The 25,398-nt window shown below is 46.5% G+C and overlaps 1 protein-coding gene across 3 annotated transcripts in view; it reads right to left on the reverse strand.

Annotated features, from left to right (window-relative positions):
• LOC111864674 (inositol-trisphosphate 3-kinase homolog) overlaps positions 1-25,398 on the reverse strand; it is a 155,415-nt gene that overhangs the window by 46,670 nt on the left and 83,347 nt on the right. The window contains exon 1 of one of the 3 annotated variants that reach the window (XM_023852085.2): positions 18,167-18,377. The exons of the other annotated variants lie outside the window; for them this stretch is intronic. Within the exon in view, the coding sequence (XP_023707853.1) occupies positions 18,167-18,349 (183 nt within the window). The 5' untranslated portion in view covers positions 18,350-18,377. Of the gene's footprint in view, positions 1-18,166; positions 18,378-25,398 lie in introns of those variants that run through there. 3 annotated transcript variants of the gene reach the window in all.

Raw genomic sequence — 25,398 nt, forward strand, 5'->3', positions numbered from 1 at the left:
GAGCTGTGGTATAAACACGACATGTTGTTCAGAAATCTCAAAGGAAAACACCACTCGGGAAGCCAAAATAAAGATGGAAGGAAAGCACTGAACTTCTGGACCTCAATCACTCAGGCAGACCTTCCAGGAAACTGCCGGGATACGAACTAGATTAACACCGCTTCCTCCAAAATCCTTTCCAATCCATTATTCGCCGATCTTATAACCATTCAGTGCGACACTAAACGGCATATAGCGAGAGCCTCAGGCGGCCCATACACGTACCAGTCTGGCTCGGCGAGGAGCCGGGCTTAGATTAATTTCACCACACATGTAAGAGCGTGGCGACCCACACACGGACGAGTCTGGCTCATTGGAACCCGTGCCGAGTCGGACACGCGAGCCAGACTCGTACGTGTATGGGCCACCTCAGAAATGCCAGACTCACGTCGTGGATACAGTGGAAGATGAACAGAGACAAACGCTGACCGGTAGTCGGCAAGAGGGAACTCCATGGAACCCAGCTCTTCCTGAGAAACTAACAGTCGCTCAGCTACTGAGGCTATTCCCCGCATTTTATGGATCCCGAAGGTTCACTGCCGTGCTTACAGGTCCCCGCCATTGAACCCTATCCCGGGCTACACAGATACAGTACACAACCTCCCATCCTTTTCGAGGAGCCGCCAATTCTGCAGCTACTCAAGAATTTCCCAGCAATTTATGGAACCCGAAGGTTCATTACCGTGTTCACAAGAGCCATACACTGGATCCCATTCTGAGTCAGATCAATCTAATCCATACCATCCCATCCTCTCTCTAAGATTCGTTTTAATATTGTCCACCCACCTACGCCTTTGTCTTCCCAGTGGTCTCTTTCCTTCTGGCTTTCCCACCAATATCCTACATGCATTCATCTTCTCCCCCATTTGTGCTACATGCCCTGCCCACCTCATCCTCCTTGGTTTGATAATTCTAATTATACTTGGAGAAGAGTACAAGTTATGACGCTCCTCATTATGCAGTTTTCTCCAACCTCCTGTTACTTCATCTCTCTTCGGTCCAAAATATTCTCAACACCCTATTCTCAAACACCCTCAGTCTATGTTCCTCCCTTAATGTAAGAGACCAAGTTTCACACCCATACAGTACCACAGGCAAAATTATAGTTTTGTATATTTTAATTTTTACGTTTTTGGAGAGCGGACGTGAAGGCAGAAGGTTCTGGACTGAATGGTAGCAAGCATTACCCGAGTTCCATCTCCTCTTAATTTCCTCCTGAATCAGGTTTTGATTTGTTACCACTGTTCCCAAATATCTGAATTGTGTCACATTTTTTGCCCTGCATTTTGGTGACGAGACAGCAACATATACTTAGTTTTCCCAGTGTTTACTGCTAGATCAGCCTCCTTACTTGCGTCAGTTACACCATTTCAATCCATTTTGGTATCACCATTCCATCTAGGCCTAGATCTTCGTAGTTGACAGTTTCCTTCAACTTTTCCTGCTAAATTTCGTACGCACTTCCAGACACAATGATTCTCGGAAAAGTAATATGGTTTCTTGCACCGTAACAGTCAGTGTACTGGTTACCCGAGAAACTCTGAAGCTGACAGCAGGCCCACAAACAGAACGCAGGTTCACGGCATAGTCCACAGAGCGACGCGTACACGCTTGGTTCTATCCGCAAAGAAACGCCTATACGAGCAGTTTGTTATGTGACACGGCGCCCTACACTCAGGCACATAGCTGTACACTCGTATTCTGATGGGACACTGAGACTTACAGGCAATATACCAAGAAAATCAAAATGATTAGAAAGAGCATTTACTTCGCCATGATATGCCAGCACAATCTGAAAGAAGAGCATTTAGCGGCCTAAATGTCGGTTTGTGAAATAATTTTTCTAAACCTACCCCCTCCCCCCGCCAACTTTAAAAACTGTGGATGCGCCCACGTAGCAGAGCTGAAGGAACTGTACCGGTACGGCAGAGCAGTGAGTCTTCTCCCCGCTGAACCCATTTCGGTACATTCTAGGGCAAATTTGGAAGCGTCCGATGTCGCTCGGTCGGAATAGCGGCCAGGCCGTGGAGTTGGGCTTTGATTACCGGCAGGGGAAAGAGACTCTTTTCCTGACAGCGTCCAGACCGCCTCTGGGGTTCACCCAGCCTCATATGTAATGGATACCGCGGGTTATTTCCCCGGAGGTAAAGCGCTAGGGGCGTGAAGCTGAGCACTCACCTCCATCTTGTGCCCAAGTTATGATGATGGAGGTACACCGCGTGGCGTGGTGCTCAGCCCTCTAACGTCTGAGAAGTGAGTTACTTCACAACTGGCGGTTTACCGTCAATCAGTTCGTCTAAGCGACAAACCTCTTGAGACTCACGACCAGTAATTCTTTCAACTGCACACTTGCGGTCACAGTCCTTATGTAACATCCTCTGTGACGAGAGGATAGGTCTGTAGTTTACAATTCCTTCTGGACCTCGCCAGCGCAGTCATTGTCAGGTCCGAATCCCATCTATGATCCGAGATTCCCCAACCTGGAGGACCAGGTCCCCGTATTTATATCCCTCAGGAACAGGGTGGCCCGGTTATAACCTCAGACACTGAGTTCCCTTTGCGTCGCCTCCTACGACTAGAAGAGCCACAATGGAGGCATTCGACCTCTTAATGACTGAATTTCTTCTAAATAATATATATAAAAGTCCAGTCCATACCTCAAGGAGACACATTACGTCTCCCCTACAAAGCCCAACCGGTTAATGTTGTTTAGGGAAATAATCGCTGTTTATTGTGAGAACCATACGGAACACACAAATACACTGTGTGGGCAGAATGCAGAGTTCAGTCTATACCTCACAGGGAACACATTACGTCACCGCTACAAAGCCCAACCGGATAATGCTATTGAAATAATCGCTATTTGTTGTAAGAATCACATGGAACATGCAAATACACTGTGTGGGCAGAACGCAGAGTTTCAGGACACTATAGCAAGTGGTACGTATAGTAACCACTGGGCTTTAAAGGGTTAATTAATTCCAAAGACATCTTTACCTTTACAGCAGAGGGTAACGATCCTGTCGTGTTCTCTCCCTTCTGCACAGTTCTCTCGAAAACCGTAAGGTCTACGTAAGAGTTGTATAGAACGGAAAATAAGTGCCCGAATTTTCTCTGCAACTTCAGTTGAAACACTTCTTGTCCCGATAAATAAATATATAGCGAGTTATGACACAAATGAATGCGGAAACGAGTAATGTATACTTATTGCTGTCCGATTTTAACAGAAGCTCGTAGACACATTCTAGGAAAATTTTCCAATATCAGATTTCATGAAAATCCGTTCAGCGAGTTACACGTGGACGGACATGACGACGCTAAGGATACGTGCAAACTGAGCTCACTTCGCAAGCAGAACAGTGCTTGGCGCGGTGACGTCATTAACCAACCAGAAACGTCACTCCTTGCGAAGCGCCTGTTAACGAGCAGTGCTGGTTATCGTATCGTTTATTCTTCGCTTGTTTTGCTTTAACGGGGCATCAAATTATCAGTTCGGTGTTTAAAACAGAGGAGATACGGAATCCGCAGAATCCCTCGCGCAAAAATGTGAATGTTCTTCACACGTTGTGACTGGGAAGAGCACAAGAAGTAGGGAAACATAAGTAAAAACGAACAAACTCGGTGATTTTAGTCCTTAAGCGAACTATACCAACCGAGCGACCGCCGCTTGTCGGCGAAGTTTAGTGTCAACTTTTGCGGATAGAGGGTGTCGCGTGGTCAGTGCAACGAATCCCCACAGCCGTTAAATTTGGTTTTCTAGACCGGAGCCGCTATATCCTTGAAATAATTCCTCAATTATCATTACGAGGCTGAGTGAACCCCGTAGGAGATCCACTACTTCTCAGAAAAAATCTGGTAGCGCTGGGAATCGAACCTGGACCTCTGAATATGTACCCAGGAACGCTGACCACTAGACCACAGAGGCGGTCAGGGAAAGATAAGCAGACTGTTTAATTATGTGCATATACATAATTCATGTTGTGCTTTATAATACATTAATTGGACACGTTATTACTAATGAAAACGCAAGTACTATTTACTGACTCAATCTTAATTACTTAAAAAACTAATTTCTGTCCTTAGAACTCCATAACATATAATTCTTTTGCCATGGAACAGACTCAATACCAGTAAAAAACTCTAATAATGTCTCTCACGTGTTCAGCCCTTTCCGAAAAGCGATATTCTGACTGTCCACAAGATTTTTCATCAAGTCCTGTCATTTCATTTATTTCTATCTATCTACGGCTCTACAGCCCTTTGTTGGGCCTTGGGCGTTTTTCAGTTTCTCGATCTTTTTACACAGTAGGTAGGACCCCTTGGACGAGGGATCAGCCCGATGCAAGGCCGCTACCTACACAGGACAACACAAACAGAATAAACGCAGACAAACATGCAAGCCTTGATTGGGATTCGAACTCACTATCCCGGCGTTCGAAAGGACGAAGACATATCATGCCTTAGGCGGCACGGCCACTGTGTTCGGCCGTCATCTTCATCTGATGAAATCGCTGAAACAGATGAAACATTCATAACAGCTACATACGACACAAGAGGAACTACACATCAGCACAGGTCACATGGACGCACAGACGAGGGCTTACACCAAAAACTGAACTTACGGACGGAAGTATAGCAATTTAGAGACACACGAAGATGACCAATATTGGTCGAAACATGCAGTGTGCATATACCAGTGATGTAAAAGAAATTTTAAAACTTTTTAAGGTTTTAAAAAGCAAGTTGCATATGAAAGGGCCAATAACTAACGAGGTCTGACAGACATATATTTGTAACGTGTCGTTGCGAGCGAGCCAGAATTCCTTGGCACAAAGCGGGTACTTCCATCCCCACCACGGACGGCTTAATAAATACGGGATTAACAGACCGGCAAAAAGAAGTAGGTTACGGGCTTGCAGCAAGCAGATGAGGGGAACTCAACAAACACAATGGAAATGACTCCATGGCACGCAAGATTCCACGAAAGCATTCTGCGGTGTCATTCCAATTCAGAGTGGCACACATCACCGAATTTTCCACATGTTCGAGCCCACAAAGAACAACAGCAAGTTATTAACTTCATTTTCTGGCAGTTGAGCATGGAATTCGGAGATGTCATTGTCGCACGTGAAACACTGTGCACCTGTTCTGGGTATCCGCATTATCAGACAACAGGCGCATAATGACACCCATTACAGACGAAACAACTACTAGCAGCTGTTCTCCGCCGCGAACCAGTAGCACGCAGACCTAAATTCCCATCATTCTCCAGTGAGAAAGCAATTCCTGTAACGTGCTTAATTAATTAAGCACTATGCCATGAAAACAACTCGGGGAGTGGAGGTATAGCTCCACCAATCTCGACCTCGGCACCAGACCGAGGTGAGTGGCCAGCTATACGCCCTGGCCTGTACTTAATCGTTTAATTCACACGATAAACAACGATTACTTCCCAAAACAAAATCAACAGGTTGGCCCATGTTATCGAGACGTAGTGTTTCCTGTGAGGTACGGACTGTATATATATATTTTTTTTTTATTATTATTAATTCATGCTTCAAAGAACTAGTTGCGTGTTAGGAAGGCTGCATGAGCCAGAGCGAGGAGTCCCCGGCAGTCTTCGAAGACCGGTAGCAGTCAGAAGTGGAGGCCCCATCTAAAAACAAGTAAAAGTCTTAGAAAGAACAAAAATTTGGTCATGAGTCCAGACGGGAGCCAAAATCAACAACCGTGCTGGCGAGGACCAGCAAACGACACAGACTATCCTGACTGAGGCTTTCGTGGCTTTCCTCAGTCCCTTCAGGAAAACATTGGGATAGTACACCTGCTTTAAATTAGCTCAGATCCGCTACCTTCCAGACCACTTCTAACTCTTTATTCACCGTCACACGGTACATCTGAGTGACTCACAGCGGTGTGTAAACAGCAACACACGCATAGCCGTGCGTTCCTAATCCAGGTCAGCACCCACCCCAAGAAGGAACTCACCGGACTCACCGGTGGGCTCACGGACGCTGTGGAAAAAAGATTTGCCCTTGCCTAGAATTGAACCCCGATTCGCCAGTCAACTAGGCTCTTGCCTAGTCACTATCGAGCCACTCCGGTTCCGCTCGTAGGCCTAGTAACGACAACTTGAGGAGGACAGGTTGGAACCCGGCGCGCTCCCCAGCTTGTCTCAGTTTCGAACACTTTTTCACTTTGATGCAGAACACATTACCAAGGAGTACGTTAAACCCTGCGATCCCTACAACTTCTTTCTGAGGCGACAGGGATCACCAAACTCACTCCATATCAGGGACGCATATGACAATTTTCACAGTTTGGGAGTTGTCAACAGAAGCCGACTGAACGACCCAGATGTTTCGGTAAGCGCGTTCGGTGCAGCAAATCATTTTTACGTTGCAAATGTATTGCATGTGGCGCGCGAGCCACAGCCGTGCCGCATCTGTACATGCGCAATTGCCCACGTGTTTTCACTTCCTCTCCACACGCAGCCACGGCTATGAAAACGGATTGGAGACGAAACCGTATCTTAGGAAACCACTGATTTAACTTGGACTGTTTCAACAGAGCCACACGGCTATCAACGGCATCAACGGTTCCGTATTGCGCGCCATAAATTCCAGAGGACAGGGGGCCCAGGTGAGGTGGCGTGAAGGTTCCCGGCCGTATTTAGCGACTTTACAGACAAAACTGCTAATTGAGTTGCACGCATAATTTGATATGACGTCAACAGAGCGTGTGCCTCACGGCTAAAAGTTGTTGCAAGACACGCAAGGCTGTCACAACGGTGACCATGTACTGTACTGTTGAATGTGACGCGTCGTCTGCTGGAAGATTAGTGACGCCTCGAAGGAACGGACTGCCTTCATCTTCAGGGTTGCAGAGTAAGTCTAATAAGCAAGCAGCAAAGGAATCTTTCTCCGAAACGTCGGTATACTAAAATACTATATGGCGTCATATACTAAAAGACAGTAATCTTCGAGACACGCAGTGTTTAAATTCACGGAATTATCCACCCGAATATAGAGAATTCCTTGTCGTGACTCAAGGAGAGGGAGGGCAAGGCAGACGTAGCCCACCTCTCCCCATTTCCCGCTGCACTTGGTATTTAACGACGTTTCGAGTGGGTGGGCCTCCGGCTTCACATTCGTGAGATCTCCAATTCATACCTCGCCCCCACACCGAATATTCTTAGAATATTAGCACGAATTTTATTGTCTCTGCAGGCAAATGCCAGGGCAGGAGGCCTACCTCGTGTCAGGCCACAGCCACTTCCATACACATCCTTTCCAATCCGGTAATCATCAACCACCCCACCGCGAGCTAATGACAGCGTCATTAAATAAATCATTATGATTCTTAATAAAACATGCTGAACTACAATTCTAGCTTTCTGCCGGAACACTCTCTACTCCAGCGGCCCGAAGGTTCATTACCGTGTGTACAACAGCTATCCTGAGCCGGATGAACCAGGTGCACACCCTCACGCTCTACATTCCTCTATCCCATCTACGCCTAAGTCTCCCAAGTACAATCTTAAGTGCAATAATTTAATTGTAGTTCTTTCTTCTTCCCTTCCTCCACACTACATGTTTCGGCCCTAAATGGCCATCGTCAGGTGTGTATTCTTACGTAGCTGCTACACTGCACGTAGTTTAAAATTTAAAATCACCAGTCTTTCCAATTGTATGTATGTATAAAATCTTTGTTAACCTACACGCGTCAATTTGATTTCTAAAATTGTCACTTTTTTATTTTTTTTTCTAAAATTGTCACTTTTTTAAAACTTCAATTAAAATTAAAATGTCTATAAATTTTCTGTTCTCCTTTTTCCAAATTTTTAAATTTTAAACTACGGGCAGTGTAGCAGCTACGTAAGAATACACACCTGATGATGGCCATTTAGGGCCGAAACATGTAGTGTGGAGGAAGGGAAGAAGAAAGAACTACAATTAAATTGTTGCACTTAAGACGGAGTTTGTCTCATATATATTGTGTGAGTGTAACCGGATGCTTAAATATAATACTGCCAAGTACTCTTTCACCTTCCGGGTAAAGTAAAAAAATAAAGTAAAGTAAGTAAAGCTGTCCCTGTAACAGGCCGTGGAGGCCCATAGGGCTGTGAGACGTTGAGGTCCCCACATTTTCTAGACAATCGGCTCATAGATGGCGGCAAGGTTGTCAGCCCTACGCGCCGGCAGCCCTTTACCCCCAAGAATATTCCAAGAATATTTCTGATACTCATTTCTGTTAGAGGCGGAGTCGACATAGTGTGGCTGGTAGGATTAGATCAATTGAAAAAATCCAATAACCTCATCGGGACTTCAACCCGCGACCTTCCGGCTTGTAGCATAGTGCCTCAACCAACTACGCTACCGCGCGTCCATCACCTTCCGGGTTCCTTACAAAAATTGTGTATACATATTGGGATGTTCTGTCCCCAATTTTGGGCGATATCAAGGGGCTGATTCCCCGTACTGTGTTGCACTGTCTCTTACACCCAGAATACGAAAGCGCACTTGACAACGTGCACTCAAGCATTTAGTTGACGCTCTCTCCTATCCACGTCACATTTACGGAACATCTCGCCCTCTCTTGCCTCACTAGTGTATCTAAATCAATTCTGTAGCAATTCTAGTGTCACGTGTGGCCAGGGTTTGGATTGGTAACCGGATTTATTGAAGTCTTAAACAACCAGTATCTAGACTTGACAAATCAGTTACAAAAATATTAGTGTTTTTAGTCATGGATTTCACTGCCGTTGCTTGGTAGCGGCTTCAACACGAACGTACCCTACCTGTGGGTTCCCGAACTGTCCCTGGCCTCAGCTACCAGCTCCTGCAACTCTCAACTGCCTGCCTCCAGGCTCTCTGACTGACTGGTCAAAGTCAAAGTCAAAGTCAAAATGCGACTGTCAGTAAGTCAGTAAGTAATGACCAGATATTTATTACTGTTTGACAGTTATGGTATTGTTTTTGTGGGGCGCCCTCACTGACGAGAGGACGGGTCATGTCTCTTGTATATGCTGCTGGCCCTTGCCAATGCAGTGTTTCTCGGGTCCGAGTCCCTTGAGACTCGCGACCATATTTTACTGTCTCAGATTTGAGACTTCCTTTTTCGACGCCTCCTACGACTCGCAGGGTCACGGTGGAGGTATTCGACTCCGGCTGACTGCTAAGGGCAGCTAGTCCTCGTTATAGTGATATATAGCATTGGCACGAACCGCACAGAAAACGCCGCTTCCAACACCTTATATTGTAGCGTGCCGTGTCTGTTGCGGCTATCACGTGACGGCTACCGAGCCATTGCTTAGAAATGGGAGTTTTTACAGAGCCATTCCCTAGCAACGGCTATTTCTGATGGCTTCACAATTCTGGCTTTCAGCAGGCATGCCACCATATTTTCTTTAGGAGCCGTTAACAGGAGACCGTTGCCGTGTCTGTTCAGTGAGTCAACCAGGCACGGCTATGGGCATAAACCGAATACGCTACACAGCTCGACAGTTTCTGCCAGAGAACAAAGAAACCCTAAAGTGTCACCTTACTTACTTACTTACTCATGGAGCCGAGCCCTTCAGGAGGAGCCGCCAATTCTGCAGCTACTCAAGAACTTCCCAGCATTTTATGGAACCCGAAGGTCCATTACAGTGTTCACAAGAGCCCTCCACTGGTCCCCATCGTGAGCCAGGTCAATCCAATCCATACCATCCCATCTCTCTAAGATCCATTTTAATATTGTCCACCCACCTACGCCTTGGCCTTCCCAGTGGTCTCTTACTTTCTGGCTTTCCCACCAACATCCTATACACCATCCTCGTCTCCCCCGTTCGTGCTACATGCCCTGCCCACCTCATCCTCCTTGACTTGATCATTCTAATTGTACTTAGAGAAGAGTACAAGTTCAAAGCGTCACCTTACGGCAGGGAAACTCACAGACTCTGCATCCCGGATGCAGCGAGAATTATGAAACACGACAAGTTGAGCGTACGGGTGCATTTCTGCCTCTAAATGATGAACACTGTATTTAAATAAAAGTATCAATTTAAATATTTGTAAACATTAGCAAGACGTCACCCAGGACTCTCTTAAAATAAACTATACTGAAATAGTAAGGCAATGTTATCAACACAAGAAAACGTCCATTTTGAAACTTTCCGTTATTTGCCGCCGGGGCGAGAAATCAGGCAACAGAGTGGCGTGCGTAGATCGCTTTCGCAATATAATACCAGCTACGGTCGCTTAGCAACGGCACCACAGACAGAAATGAAAACCCCTGTATTACAGAATTTTATGAGCCCATGGGACACTATTCTTCGAGCTGTTACTTTGTACTAGTGACGGGACGTCTTTTACAAGACCTAAAATATGAGGGGCACTTACTACCTCGTTGTTATATTCTTTTGGGCGAACTGCCAACTTCTGCCCTATGAGGGGTCACTTCAGTTGGCCTCCATAAATAGCAACATAAATTTTCGAACGTATTCCCTAAAAGGAACAGAAACTTGAACTGAGGCTAGCAACGAGTTTGGTCTAAGAGTAAACACAGAGAAAACTAAGTATATGTTACTGTCTCGTCACCAAAATGCAGGGTAAAATCATGACATAAAGATAGGTAACAGATGTTTTGAAAATGTGGCACAGTTCAGATATTTGGGAACGACGATAACAAATCAAAACCTGATTCAGGAGGAAATTAAGAGGAGACTGAATTCGGGTAATGCTTGCTACCATGCAGTCCAGAACGTTTTGTATTCACGCCCGCTCTCCAAAAACGTGGAAACTAGAATATACAAAACCATAATTTTGCCTGTGGTTCTGTATGGGTGTGAATCTTGGTCTCTGACATTAAGGGAGGAACATAAGACTCAGGGTGTTGAGGAGAATATTTGGACCGAAGACAGATGAAGTGACAGGAGGTTGGAGAAAACTGAATAATGAGGAGCTTCATAACTTGTACTATAATTAGAATGATCCAGTCAAGGAGGATGGGGTGGGCAGGTCATGTAGCACGAATGGGTAGAAGAGGAATGCATATAAGATATTCGTGGGAAAGCCAGAAGGAATAAGACCACTAGGAAGACCAAGACGTAGGTGGGCGGACAATATTAATATGGATCTTAGATAGAATGGGATGGTATGGACTGGATCGATCTGGCTCAGGATAGGGACCAGTGGAGGGCTATTGTGAACATGGTGATGAACCTTCCGTTTATATAAAATTCTGGGATATCCTTGAGCAGCTGCAAAATTGACGGCTTCTCAGGAAGGGCTCAGCTCCATGAAGTTTAGTTAGTTTAGTTCAAGCGGCCTCCGTAGTCTAGAGGTAACGTTCCCACCTCATGACTCGTGGTACGCGGGTTCAAATACCCGGCGGAGGTCGTCGAATTTTTAAGGGCGGAAAATTTCAGGGAACACGTCCTCCGGGAGGGACTTTAAGCTGTGTGTCCCGTGTCGTAACTTTACGGCACGTAAAAGAACCTCAAATCCCCAAAGGGGATCACTGAGCCAAATTCCATGACGTTTCCCGACCAACAATAGTCTCTAAGGCCTCTGATAGATGGGGGAAGCATTATAGACACCGCTAAGCAAGTGGCCGAACTCGCTTGCTCGGCGGGACTGATGGTACGCACCATTTATCGGTAGGGTATAGAGACTGGTAGAATATCATAAGAGGGAAGCACAGTAGATCAAATTGGTCGCGGTGCATGGGGAAACCCACCCTCTCTAAATAACTAACTAACTAACTAGTTTAGTTCACCAAAAGGAACCCAGTTTTAGCATTTTCTCTTCTTCCCATTGCATTCAGAAAGTTGCAGAATGTGATTCCAAACAGTGCACACAAATAGGGTCGCACTAACACTACCGCACTGGCTGGCCGATGTCACTAAGCTCGAGAACTTCGTAAATATGAGCGCGCATTCGTGATCGTCGCTTTACCGGAAAACGACGATCATTCGGGCACTTGGGCGGATTGTGGGAGTGTTGATAACGGATGTGACTGCACCTCTGTCAAGTTCGAAGAGTAGGCTCAGCCGACGAGCCCAATTCTCGTTTCTTCCTTGATGGTTACTTGACTTACTCTTCGACCTTGAAGACTGAGGCAGCACGCCTCTCCGAAACGTTGGTAAACCACCAGAATACACACCGCCATAACCCACAAGAAAGTATCTCCTGATATTCATGGACGGAAGTGTGCGTAATTCCAGGACGACCTCTAAGTGCATCTGTCTGCTTACGTAAGCACCATACACATTTGTAAATTCACTGCTGAGGCTATATTCATAAGCGCGCTTACTCTAAATGCGTTCACAGTTCCCGAACAACACGTGTTCTGGCCCATTGAACTGGCGCCATTGGCTTTTGGATCTCACTGACTTCTCTTGGTGCAGTGTTGCATCATTTTGTGTACGATACGCTGAATTTCCGTCACACAACGAACAGTGTCATCCTGGTCTTTCCAAAATGGGCGATATATTTCCACACACACACACACACATATGGGGATCATACATGAACGAAAAAATGGAGAGGATTTTGATGGGAGGGTCTGTCTGAACGGACTGAGGAACACATCGGCATCTTGATGCTACCGCCACGCCCGCCTGCACATGTGCGCGAACATGACTCGGTGCTGTGGACAAACAGTCATGTCGGTTCAACGTCACTGTTGTATATACAATTACTAAGAACAGACCAGTTATTAATACCGACACATAACATTAGCACCCGCTCATGCCACTTGGCGTACAGCAGTATGGGTACTATGCTGTCTGAACAGTTCACAGTGTTACTTGTTTGTCGTTCTTGCGTTCACCACTACGATTTTTCTTTTGTTACTGTGCGTATTGTGGGCACACGCACACTCCACTGAAGAGAACACGGCGGCTGAGCCAGGTGGTTGCAATAAGGCAAAAAAAAAGGGGGGGGGCAGACTGTGGGAAATCAGCAGACTTTTCGTCCACCAGCCCTATAAAACGCAAACGGTGTCAGATGAACACTGCGATCATACTGACAGAGGCAGACAGCGCAGCTCCTTGCTCCCGTTGGTCCCTACCGCCACTGTATCTGTCGTTTGCAGTAACACTAAGCAGGCCTATGCCCGGCAACGCTCACATAAAGCCACATGTACCTAAAGGCAAGAACAGACTCCGGAACATGCCCGCCTCGAATCTCAGACGCAACACCATTATCCTCATCGATTTTTCGTGGTCTTCTTCAGCCCTTGCAGGGCAACGCCGATATTACTTCAATATTATGCCACGAAAACTTCCTGAAATATTCCTTTCAATTTGCCATTCGACGCTACATGGCACGAGCTACTGACCACCTTAAAGAGAAAAAAAAAATTCCAGTGATTTTGGTTCTCATCGCGTGTTGAACCAGAATCCAGTGACTTGTTCACGATGACGTAAGACTCTACGCCGCTATCTCACGACAGCCCACGCTCAAATATGCTTCAGACGCGGCGGACTTGACAAATCTGTTAAAGTAAGGTCACTGTACAGTCCCTCTGCTTACGTACGCAGCCATATCTGGAAAACACGAGTGTGGAAGGGAGGCGGACTGAAGGAAAGCTACAAACAAACACCTCTCACCGTTAGATCGTCCAGGTTCTTAACAATCACTGATCCCTCTGTTTAACCGCTGACTTCGGTCGAGCCCAGACATCCTGACGGCTCTTCTTCCCCGGTCCCCTGTCTATCTGTCTATGACCGGCATCGCGAGCCAAGAGTCCCTTGGCAGAGTGACACTTCGTGCGGAGTAGGGCCAGGATATACCAAAACTGTCTGCGTTCCTCTGGCTCGAAAATTTCCTGTCACTTTCTCTTTGTATCTAATGGCGTTCCTAACAAATGTTTGGCGCATCCGGCAAATTCGCTTTTATAAACTGCGTTCAGCGAGGAACGATGCCTGGGTAGAAACCGGCCAACTGTGGGTTTACTGTTGTCATAGCTCGGGTGTGAAATGCAAAAACAGGAGATGAACACATCTGGAGCAGGCACAGACAAAAAACACGTAAGTCAACATGAAGCTTCAGCTGTGTTCACAAAGGCGGAAAAACACCGAACTCACGTCCCTTCACAGTTCACATCGTGCTCCATCGCATTGCCTGCTTGTTGTCCAACCCAGTAGCTTCATGTCGCATTCAGAAACTCTGCATTCTACCCATACGATGTATTTACGTATACCGTATGGTTCTCACAATAAACAGCGATTATTTCCCTAAACAGCATTAACCGGTTGGGCTTTGTAGTGGAGACGTGATGTGTTTCCTGTGAGGTACGGACTGAACTCTGCATTCTGCCCACAAAGTGTATTTATGTGTTTCGTACGGTTCTCACAATAAACAGCGATTGTTTCCCTAAACAGCATTAACCGGTTGGGCTTTGTAGCGGAGACGTGATGTGTTTCCTGTGAGGTACGAACTGACTTTTTTTAAATATTATTTAGATGAGAAATTTTCGTTCCTCATGCAGCCTTCTCGATTTAAATTCGCCAAAAATTAAACCCCTTGCTGTGGCCACCCCCCCGAAAAATATTTCCAAATAATGCAACGTGTAATATACCACAGAATCAGGATTTCACAACCGCCGTTTACAGCGAGTAAAGGAACTTCATACCTGACAAACTAAATTATTTCCTTGAACACCCAGGCTTCAGTGAGCATTAGCCGGGTCCCGTGTAACTTCCATGTATGGGACCGGTATCAGACCGTCGACTGGATAAGCCCCCCCCCCCATTTCTGTTTCCCCTTTTCTTCAGACACTAACGAAACTTGTGCATAGGTTTAAAACGAAGCAACTTCACAGTCCGCATTACGAAGGTCCTGCGTCCGCCCAACTCGATCAAGGTTCTCCGTGGTTTTCCTCGGTCCCAGAGCAAATGCTGAGTTGGTACCCAAATTCTACGCTGCACTGCGCGCTTCACACGCATCTCCCCCAAATTTGGCCTTAATGCACTAGAGAGCCACTCAATTTCTTCCCTCTGCAGCATAACCTTCATGCTTGGAAGTGTCAATTCCGTCTCACAGGTTGGGGGGTGGAGGTGCGCCACCGTCTTTGATGCGCGTCTTACGCTTCTACCCTGAAGATGGAGACAGCAAGTTCCACCAGACACTAATCTTCATAGACGACAACAGTTTCGATTTTTGCATTTAGAGACAGTGACAGTAGCCAGCCCAACAACCGAAAGCAAACAAGCACGTTACCTTGCAGAACCGGTTCACAGCAATAAACATGCAGGCTACTTCAGCGCAGTCAGATATGAAACTCGCTATAATTATCATTACTAACCGGAAGATAACAAATATGTCGGGTAGGAGGTTCTCACTGTAATCAGACTATGAAGAGTATTAGCTTCTGGGGTGCTACGACGTGTAGTCTTGTACAATTTTATCGACGTTTCGGAGAAGCCTACTGCTTTTATTTTCAGGGTCGAAGTGTAAGGTAAGCAAGCAACTAGCAGAGAGCCGCAAAACGAGAACAACTTTTACTGAGTTTACATTGTGTTGAGATAAGATTTGTTCTGCTCCCGCTGCCCGTGTGTGATGGCAGTGCCCACTGGAGCCTCAATACTTCCCGTGTGTGATGGCAGTGCCCACTGGAGCCTCAATACTTTCCGTGTGTGACGGCAGTGCCCACTGGAGCCTCAATACTTTCCGTGTGTGATGGCAGTGCCCACTGGACCCTCAATACTTCCCGTGTGTGATGGCAGTGCCCACTGGAGCCTCAATACTTCCCGTGTGTGAGGGCAGTGCCCACTGGACCCTCAATACTTCCCGCGTGTGATGGCAGTGCCCACTGGAGCCTCAATACTTCCAGTGTGTGATGGCAGTGCTCACTGGAGCCTCAATACTAACTGCCCATTAGCCCCACACAGTTCTAGCTTTTTACCAATCTGAGAATCATTACCTGACAGTGAATACGTCAGCGTGAACTACAGTAAACCCTCGCTAATCCGGTTACAGTTAGTCCGGATCGAAATAAGACAAATGCTGTTCACAGCTGAGTACGGCATTTAGGAAGGCAGATGAGTCACGCGTCTGTTCAGACAAAACTTGGCAGTTTCTTCTACGTTCAAAAAACAAGTATATCTTCTGAGTCTTCTATCGATGAATAAATTTGTTGTCTTTTTATAGTTTTTAAATAAAGGATCTACAGTGATATTTTGTTATTTATTTTCATCGGCACTATTTATACCGTTACATTTTGCATTTACTTGCGCCCTTTGTTTTTAGGGCTACCTCTTGTTTCACTAATCCGGACTAGCGAGCGTTTACTGTAATGTCAATTCAGTTATGGGAAAGGTTCATCATAGCACTTAATCATTTCATTTACACTGCGACAGTCTTGTTTCCCATTTAGCACAACAGAAACGACACGCAATATCACGGCATGTAATCTCAAGGATGACCTCATTGTGCGATAATGAGTTCGCCGTCTGAACACTGAAGCCATGGCTTTCCCAAGACGCAGGCGCAAGCAAGGTGATTATGCGGTCTGCTTCAGCTTAATTACGACACAGCGAGAACTGAGCGCGCTATCAAATATGACCACGTCACAGCTGAAATCAGACTAATCAACCGCTAATCAAACAGTGGGAGATGATCAGCCATTTGTGTCCCTCCACACAGAGCAAGTTACATTGGAGCTCAATTAGGCAACTGCAAGCAGCAGAGATGTCCGTGAGAAGCTGACAGTAGCTCATAGTTAACCAATCCTTCCCCCACCTATACGGAACCCGAAGCATCATTACCATTTTCACAAGAAGCCCACCACTGGACCTTATCCTGAGCCAGCTAAATCTAATCCAGACCCTCATAGCCTATCTCGTTAAGATCCATTTTATTATTATCCTCATCGAACGGGTTGGAATAGCGGTTATGTTCTAGACCCGTATTCGGGCGATGTCCGTTTCGAATCTCGGACGGGACATGGGCTACACTGACTACGGATTTCAGCAGTTTTCCTCGGTCCCTCCCGATCAATGCTGGGATGGTACCTGCAGTTAGCTACCGACCTGACGTTTGACACTACATACATACACAGTCTAGCTACAGTCAGAGTCGTGTGGTAGGGCACGAATTTCCATCTATGCTTGGTCTCTCAAACTGCATCTTCACTTCAAGTTTCCACTTACGCTTGTATGAAGCTTGCCAGCGTACCCAGCCTGACAGCACATGCATTTTTTTTTTTCCTTGACACTACAGCCCCAGTGGGCCTAGGCCTACCTCCATGAACTCCGTTCACTTCGGTTTTTCTAGATCTTACACATTTGGTAGGACTCATTGGGCGAGTGATCAGCTCGTCGCAAGGCCCCTACCTGTAGACAAACACAGAAAAAGGCACACAAATATCCATGCCCTGAGTGAGATTCGAACCCACGATCCCGGCTTCCGAACGAGCGAAGACAGTGCATGCCTTAGGCCGCTCGGCTACCGTGACCGGCGACAGTACATGCATATTGTGGCATTACTAAGCAGTGAGTGACTCTGTAAACAGCAGCCGTTGCTAGGTAACGCCAACAACAACAACAGAACAACGGCGTTTTCTATGTGGCCCTCGCCTCGACCGATGCTATGCAGCGGCGTGTTAGGAGGGCTATGTTTTCTGCGTGGTCCGTGACGATGAGTTATCGTGAAGACATCCGGCGCTACGGTTCAGTTGAGAATTCAGGCGTGGAGTGTTAACCAGCGGGCAAAGGCGTGACCACGGAAGATAAAGAATCTCCATTGCTAACGTTACCAGGAAACCTCTAGTAAAAACTCTGCAGAAAAACAGCCATTGTTGAGAGCTGTTACCAAGCAACGACTAGTGAAAGAAGATTGAGAAGGCATAGAGTGGAGTAATTTGTAATGTGGAAATCAGCAATAGTGCTGTTATAATTATTTGTAGTGTATAAAGCCATTCACCAATTCATAACTCGTCTATAGTCACATATCCCTAAATCGTGACAATATTTATCCGTCCTCCTGTCACCTCCTTTCACTTACATGCAAACATTCCCCTCAGTGCCTTGTTCTCCAGGCCTCGCCATTTCTTTTACAAAAACGGCCAAGCTTTATAAGCACAGAGTTCTGGACACAATAAACTTGTAAATACAAACAAAACAGCATAAAAACCATACCGGCCGATAATGCGACGAATCCCCGATTACCGACGCAAACCTCGTACCCAGCTCGCCACACTCTGCTGCCAATCCGACTGCACACCTGATGTGTCTCAATTCGAAGTGTGCCCCGCACAGATACAAGACAATTGCATTCGTCCAGTCAGTGCACACTGGCAACACTCGTCTCGCCCGGCTCATCTACACAGAGCGCGTGAAGACGTCGATTGCCATCGAGCGCCGCTGAGCACGTAACATCGCTCCAGCTGCCCGAACAACATGCAGGCAGGCACAGCGGCCTTGCTTTTCAAATCAACACACACACCACAGTTCCACAAACATATGTTATGTTACAGGTTCTACGCGAAAATAACAACAGAAACAAATAAAATTAAAGTGTTTCGCTACGTACATGAAAATGACGTCAATTTTTGTTTTTAACGTCAAGAGAAATTAAATACAACGCAAACACAAAATCTGAATATGAAACGGTAACACATCAGAAGTGTACCTGCTGTAGATGAAACGGGGGCGCAGAAAGGAGTGTCTGTTGTGCTGAAAGGGAGAAACTCCGACAGAGTATAGGGGAAATTGTGTTCGACAAATATCAGCGTGGTAATAAAATCAAGGTGAATCCGAATAGCTGGGCAAGTAGAACGCGTGTGAGAAATTACGCCATGAACACAAAGTTTTCGTCGAAAACACCTGCACAGTTCTGTATCTGTGACAATGGATGAGACATGGATGCCGTTTTTCAATCCGCTATTGCATCAGCAATTTTCCAGTGGTCAAAACAGACTCCTACAGAAGCGTTCCCAGCGGCCCTGGAATCATGGCGTCGACGTTGTGAAAAATGTGTAGGGCTGCAGGGAGATTACGTTGAAATATGACAGAAGTTTCAAATTTTTTGTATGATTATTGTGTGAGAAAAAAATCGGATACCTTAGAACTTGAACGCACAACGTATTTAAACCATTTGCAGCCCCAAGTTCATGTAAATGATACTCAAAGATTCGGTTCGTACCTCACAGGAAACACCACGCCTATATATTGTTGAGGGCAATACACACACACACACATTGTGAGGGCAGAATGCAGAACTTTCCGATGCTAAATCAGGCTGCGCTGTAAGGGGGCCCATACAGGTACGAGTCCGACTCGGCTGGGGGTTCCAATGAGCCAAACTCGTCCGTGTGTGGGTCACCACGCTCATACGTGTGTGGCGAAATTAATCCGAGCCCGGCTCCTTGCCGAGCCGGACTCGTACGTGTATGGGCCGCCTAAGAGTCAGACAACACGGCCCTCTTCGTGTGGTCAGCCGCAGACGAAGCGACTTGTGGGACGGTCAGATACACGCCTCAAGGTAATGGCCGCAGTGGCTGGGTGTGTATGTAAACAGGATAGGAACACCCTCAACTGAAGAACCACCGCCATTCTATTACGGTGAGAGGCCAAATCCGGTCGCTATGCTCCCCCCCCCCCGCAGCGGCGAGACAGCTTGTCGCTCTGGTTGCTTCTTTCATTTACCTTCCAATCCTAAGACAGTGCCTTGCCCCGAAACGTCAGTTAATTGTACCAGACTACACGCAGAAACTCGACTGACTGTGGCTCCTTGTGGTTTTCTCAGCACCTCCCGGCTGACGTCATGGACATAGCGCCCGAAAGTAGACTGACTGCTAAACGATAAAGTGGGACGGATCCGGAAGTGGTCCAGGCCTAATCGTGATACTATCCTAGCATTCTACTGGAGGAAGTGCAGAAAACCATGTCAACACCCCAACAGGATTGCCACTGCACCGGCCGAGATTCGAACGAAACACCTCCCCGAATTCAAGCGCACGGCCTCACCACTAAGCCATCCTGTTCAGGTAAGTGTAGCTCGCCTATCCATTCATTCATAACGACCATTTTATCAGTTTCGCAATGAAGGTGCCGTGACACACAAAACGCACACGGACATAGCATTGGGAGTCGCGATATGAACACGGAACCACCCTGCAGGGAAGCAAGGAAAACTCATGTCGCAGGTTAATCACTCCCATTCCGCAAGGTCGAGCGAAGGTTGCAGGGAAAACCTACTCACAACGGAAAAACAACAGTGCTGCCCTCTAGGCAATGTCGACAGCTGAAACGTCACACCAGAGCACCCTGCTGTTGAGCTCACATCGGTAACCATAACGCAACGCTACAACTAAAGCATTATTATACCCTGAAGATGGAGGCAGCAGTTCTCCTGAAACTCTGGGAACCACCGAAATGACTAGGCCTACAAGCCGTCGCTACGCAGTGTCACGTCACACCCTCCGCCGACAGAGCGGCAAGAGTCCAGCAGGTGACAGTAGTTGTACAGCTGTTCTTGTGCTTCACTAAGTAGCACACCGTGAAAACGTATGGAGACGTGGAGATATACATCCATGTATTCCTGATCTATGCACTTGACTGAGCTTCACGCCCTGGCTGCTCTGTATCCACTGTACAAGGAGCTGAGCGGCGCCGTAGCTGATCTGGTCGCTGTGGTGAAGTGAAACATTTTCTGTCACTGCCGGAAATCGAACTCCGATTCTACGGCCGTTAAGTCTGCAGCTTAATCACTGTACTAACTGAGCTATCTTACGGGTTGCAAATCAGGCATTTAAAGTCTTTCGACATTGTCTTACGCGATGTGACGTGCAGTTCGATACATTGTCACCAGCGTTTCAGAGGAATCCCGTGCTTCCATTTTCAGGGTTGAACAGTGGGGTAACGTATGTTTCTTGCACATGTCTGTCTGCGACGTGGCGCTACATGGACACAGGTCTACGTAATGTAATGAAGCACAAATCAGATTGAAAGGAGGAACGCTACGCCGCGTCCACTGCTTCCTCCTTGCTTTGCAGCTGTGGGGTTCTGACAAAAGTGCGATCATCTGGGACGTGACACCGTGCAGTTTCGTATAACACACGGACGTCTCGGAGCAACACGCTAAGATCACAACACATTCTGCAAATGAGAGGTATTAAGCATTCTCTGCTGCACTTAATCTGTTCCTGAATATCGAATTCTCGAACTCAATACATACGGCTCTAGTTGTCTAGACAAAGATCGCCTCTGTGGTCTAGTGGTCAGAGTTCCTGGCTACAGATCCAGAGGTATGGGTTCGATTCCTGGCGCTACCAGATTTTCTGAGCAGTAGTTGGTTCGAAACGGGGTCCACTCGGCCTCGTGAGAATAACTGAAGAGCTATTTCAAAGAAATAGCGGCTCCGGTCTAGGACACCAAAATTAAGAGCCGTGGGGATTCGTTGCGCTGACCATGCAACACCCTCTATCTGCTAAAGTTGGCACTAACTTCGCCTACAAGCGGCGGTCGCTCGGTCGGTATAGTTCGATTGCGGACTGAAACTACGGAGTTTGTTTTGTTTGTTTGTTTGTTTGTTTGTCTGTCTGTCTAGACCACACAACCGTGAAGCGAACTTGTGGTTAGGGACCAGCTCGACTTGACTGGGGAAGCGGCCATCAGAATGTCTCGCATTCTGACGATATACAGACTGTGACAGTTCCAAACACTAAGTTCAGTGTTTTCAAAATTAACACACACAACAGCCATGTCTCATATCCGCTTACTGCTATCACATCTCCCCCTGATACTCAACTAGTGATAAAACGAAAACTAGTTTGGTGATAATGTAACACTATAAATATTAAGCAATGACGTCAGTGGCCACCTTGTCTACCTTGCTTCAATGATTATCTTCATTATTTTGCAATGGGCTTCAATTTAACAGCGACACATTGCTCGGCAAAGGATATCATCTGTCCCCCTCAAGTGTGGGCTTCACCTCAAATATTATTTAGAAACACAGTTCCTGTATCATGCTATCCTCTGGGATATATGATGCCGTGTAGTCGGGTAAACGTTTTCCGTCCTTCTGGGGGAATTACTACTTTCGTTTTCAAGGTCAAGAAGGAAGGAAAAAAAAAACAAGTTTCTTGTGGCAATTAGGTAGACGTAAAAACACGGCATAACCGTCACCAGCAGCTGTTGTGTGTAATGGTGAACAACAATTCAACTGAAATAAATTCATTCATTAAGGCACTTGATAACAGACAGAAGCCAATTACAGGCGAGCACTAAAGAAAGAAAAATACATTAATACAGGAGATAATAACGGACATGCGCAAAGACGAAGAGCAAATACACGAAGAACATAATACTGAAAAGTGGATAAAATAACATTGAAGTTCGGAACAAAAACACTTAAATCCTGTTACAAGCGGTTATTAACATGTCTAATAATATCAGATAAAGAAAGGAGCTCTCCGTTTAAAATGCCAATGCATGTGCAGACAACAGAAACGCGTCTGGCGCGTCCTACTGCGCATGTGCAGACCGCCGCATCGCCCAGCCGCAAGAGACGCTTCTTGCGAATCAAACCTTACCTCTGCGCGACGTCGACCACAGGTTCCTGAAGCCTCTGAATGACCCAGCAGGTACAGCAGAACTAACAGTATCAAGAATGGGTGAGCAACTAAAGCTCGACTGGAGTGCTGCAAGATTTTGTCTATGTCATCGCATCAGGCCGCGCCATAGCTCAAGCGGTTAGTCGCTGGCTTCACACCGCGGCGGCCCGGGTTCGATCCCGGGTCTGGTCAAGTGGGATTTGTGGTGGACAAAGTTGCGCTGGGGCGGGTTTTCTCCGAGTACTTCGGTTTCCCCTACCAATCTTCATTCCACAAAATTCTCCATCACCATAATCACCAGGGGCAGGCTACAATTGGCCGCCGTGCCGAGTGGACCCAAGTGGACTCCACCCCCCACTAAGCGAATTATATCATCACATCCATTATAACAGTGCCAATTAGAGATCTGCTATAACATATGATTGAAAATTTTCTTTGAATTATTTTATTAAGTAGATTCTAAAGGGTTCTGACGATGGTGGATGACACACAGAATCACTGGGGTTTTGGACTTTTTCCGTCGTCCGGAATTTTAGGTAATAGAGGACACGACGTTTCGAACACTGGATCTGTTTCCGTCTTCAGGTGAGAAAGATACCCACTCAGTTGGGCCTCTTAGAAAGAGCTAATCTCAATCACTGGACCTAGCTTAGCTCTTTCTAAGGGACACAACTGAGTAGGTGTCTTTCTTTCTCACCTGAAGACGGAAACAGATCCAGTTTCCGAAACGTCGTGTCCTCTATTACTTAAATTCCGGACGATGGAAAAAGTCCAAACCCCCCGTAATTCTGTGTGTTATCAAGCACAAACACAGTTCTATAGAGTTCCTTAGAAGCTGCGCAAAGCCCAACAGCAATAACGGACGCCCCGGGTACATATGGCGCGAGGAGAGCAGACAGATTTGTAGTGCTCTCATGCCGCAGCGGGGGCCTCTTACACATAGTTATGTTCCAGGGCAGGGAACTTGTGTTGATAAACACGGGGAATATCAAACGAAACATGAGTACATCCAGCGGAAACCGCGATTTATATTCAAATAAAGGTGGTAAAAAAAAAAGTAAAGGTCTCCCTGTAACAGACCGTGGAGGCCCATAGGGTTGTGAGATGTTGAGGTTCACACATTTTCTAGACAATCGGCTCATAGATGGTGGCAAGGTTGTCAGTCCTATGCGCCGGCCGCCCTTTACCCCCAAGAACATTCCAAGAATATTCCTGATACTCAATTATGTTAGAGGGTGAGTCGACCCTAGGCCCATAGTGGGGCTGGAAGGATTAGGTCAACTGAAAAAAATCCAATTACCTCATCGGGATTTGAACCCGCGACCTTCAGGCTTGAGGCATAGGGCCTCAACCAACTACGCTATCGCGTGGTCCCAATAAAAGTGGTAAGATATGTAACAGAGACCGCGCCATAGCTCAAGCGGTTAGTCGCTGGCTTCCCACCGCGACGGCCCGGGTTCGATCCCGGGGTCTGGTCAAATGGGATTTGTGGTGGACAAAGCGGCGCTGGAGCAGGTTTTCTCCGAGTACTTCGGTTTCTCCTGCCAATCTTCATTCCACCAATTGCTCCACAATCACCCTCACCTATCATCTGGGGCTGGTACAATAGGCCAGAAGTGGCCGCAGTACAAGGGACTTAGTCCCACCCCACTAGCAATAAAAAAAAGATGTGTAATACATATACATGTATCTATATATAAGTAAAACTACTCCTTCCTGTTCCCTATGATTGATCTAATAAGAGAACATCCAAAGATATAATGAAATTTACTCCGTGCTCTTAGCAATACATAGTGCAGCCACGGCTGTTGAAGCGATGCGCAGGTATTGAGGTAGAGTTTTGGGGTGCAATTCAAATCCTCATTCCAAATTTTTTCTCACATACACGAGTAAACTTCAATCTCTTAATTTCACTGTTATTCATTAATCTAGAACAGAGAGGGAAAGCAACAATACTCCGGGAGAAGAATGGGTATGTCTGCTTGTCTCCAGTAAGCTAATGATGAGAGGTCAAAGGGCCCTCCGAGCCACGTACTGAACTGTAATGTGAAGAACATGCAGGCATGGGCAGAACCCGATCTCGTAGGTAGAAGATTATGTTCCCACTGACGTCAATGAGCAGGCCCATAGCCCGCGACTGCTGACAGCAATAGCAATAAGAAAGTATCTTGTATCTGGAAATACAGGCACACAGGCCATGAGCTGCATCAGAAGATAGTCATCTTCCTTATTTCGAAACACTGCCGTGCTGTCACGAGCAGACTTCTTCATGCGAAGCTGCCAGCCATTTCAAACTGAAGCACATCCAAACAGTAGTTAAAAGAATTCAGTTCGTACCTCACAGGAAACACATTACGTCTCCGCTACAAAGCCCAACCGGTTAATGCTGTTTAGGGAAACAGTCGCTGTTTATTGTGAGAACCATACGGAACACATAAATACACTGTGTGGGCAGAATGCAGAGTTCAGTACGTACCTCACAGAAAGCACATTATGTCTCCGCTACAAAGCCCAACCGGTTAATACTCTTTGGGGAAACAATCGCTGTTCATTGCGGGAATCATAAGGTACACATACATTGTCAAGCGTCTGAGTATGACTACAGGCAAGATTTTGATTGGTAATTGGATTTATGGGACAGTTACAGAATGTAATGCCAAATAACTACGACAGTCTCACTGAGTTAGACACTCCAAAGATCACTGTACTTACAGCACATATAAAGTCTTCTCAGTTTTCGCTAACCGTTGCTCGGTAGCGACTTCAACAGCGGTTGTACCCCTTATTCTGAGTTCCCGAAATATCCCCGGC

The sequence above is a fragment of the Cryptotermes secundus genome, unplaced genomic scaffold (assembly GCF_002891405.2).
Source record: "Cryptotermes secundus unplaced genomic scaffold, Csec_1.0 scaffold418, whole genome shotgun sequence".
Lineage (NCBI taxonomy): Eukaryota > Metazoa > Arthropoda > Insecta > Blattodea > Kalotermitidae > Cryptotermes > Cryptotermes secundus.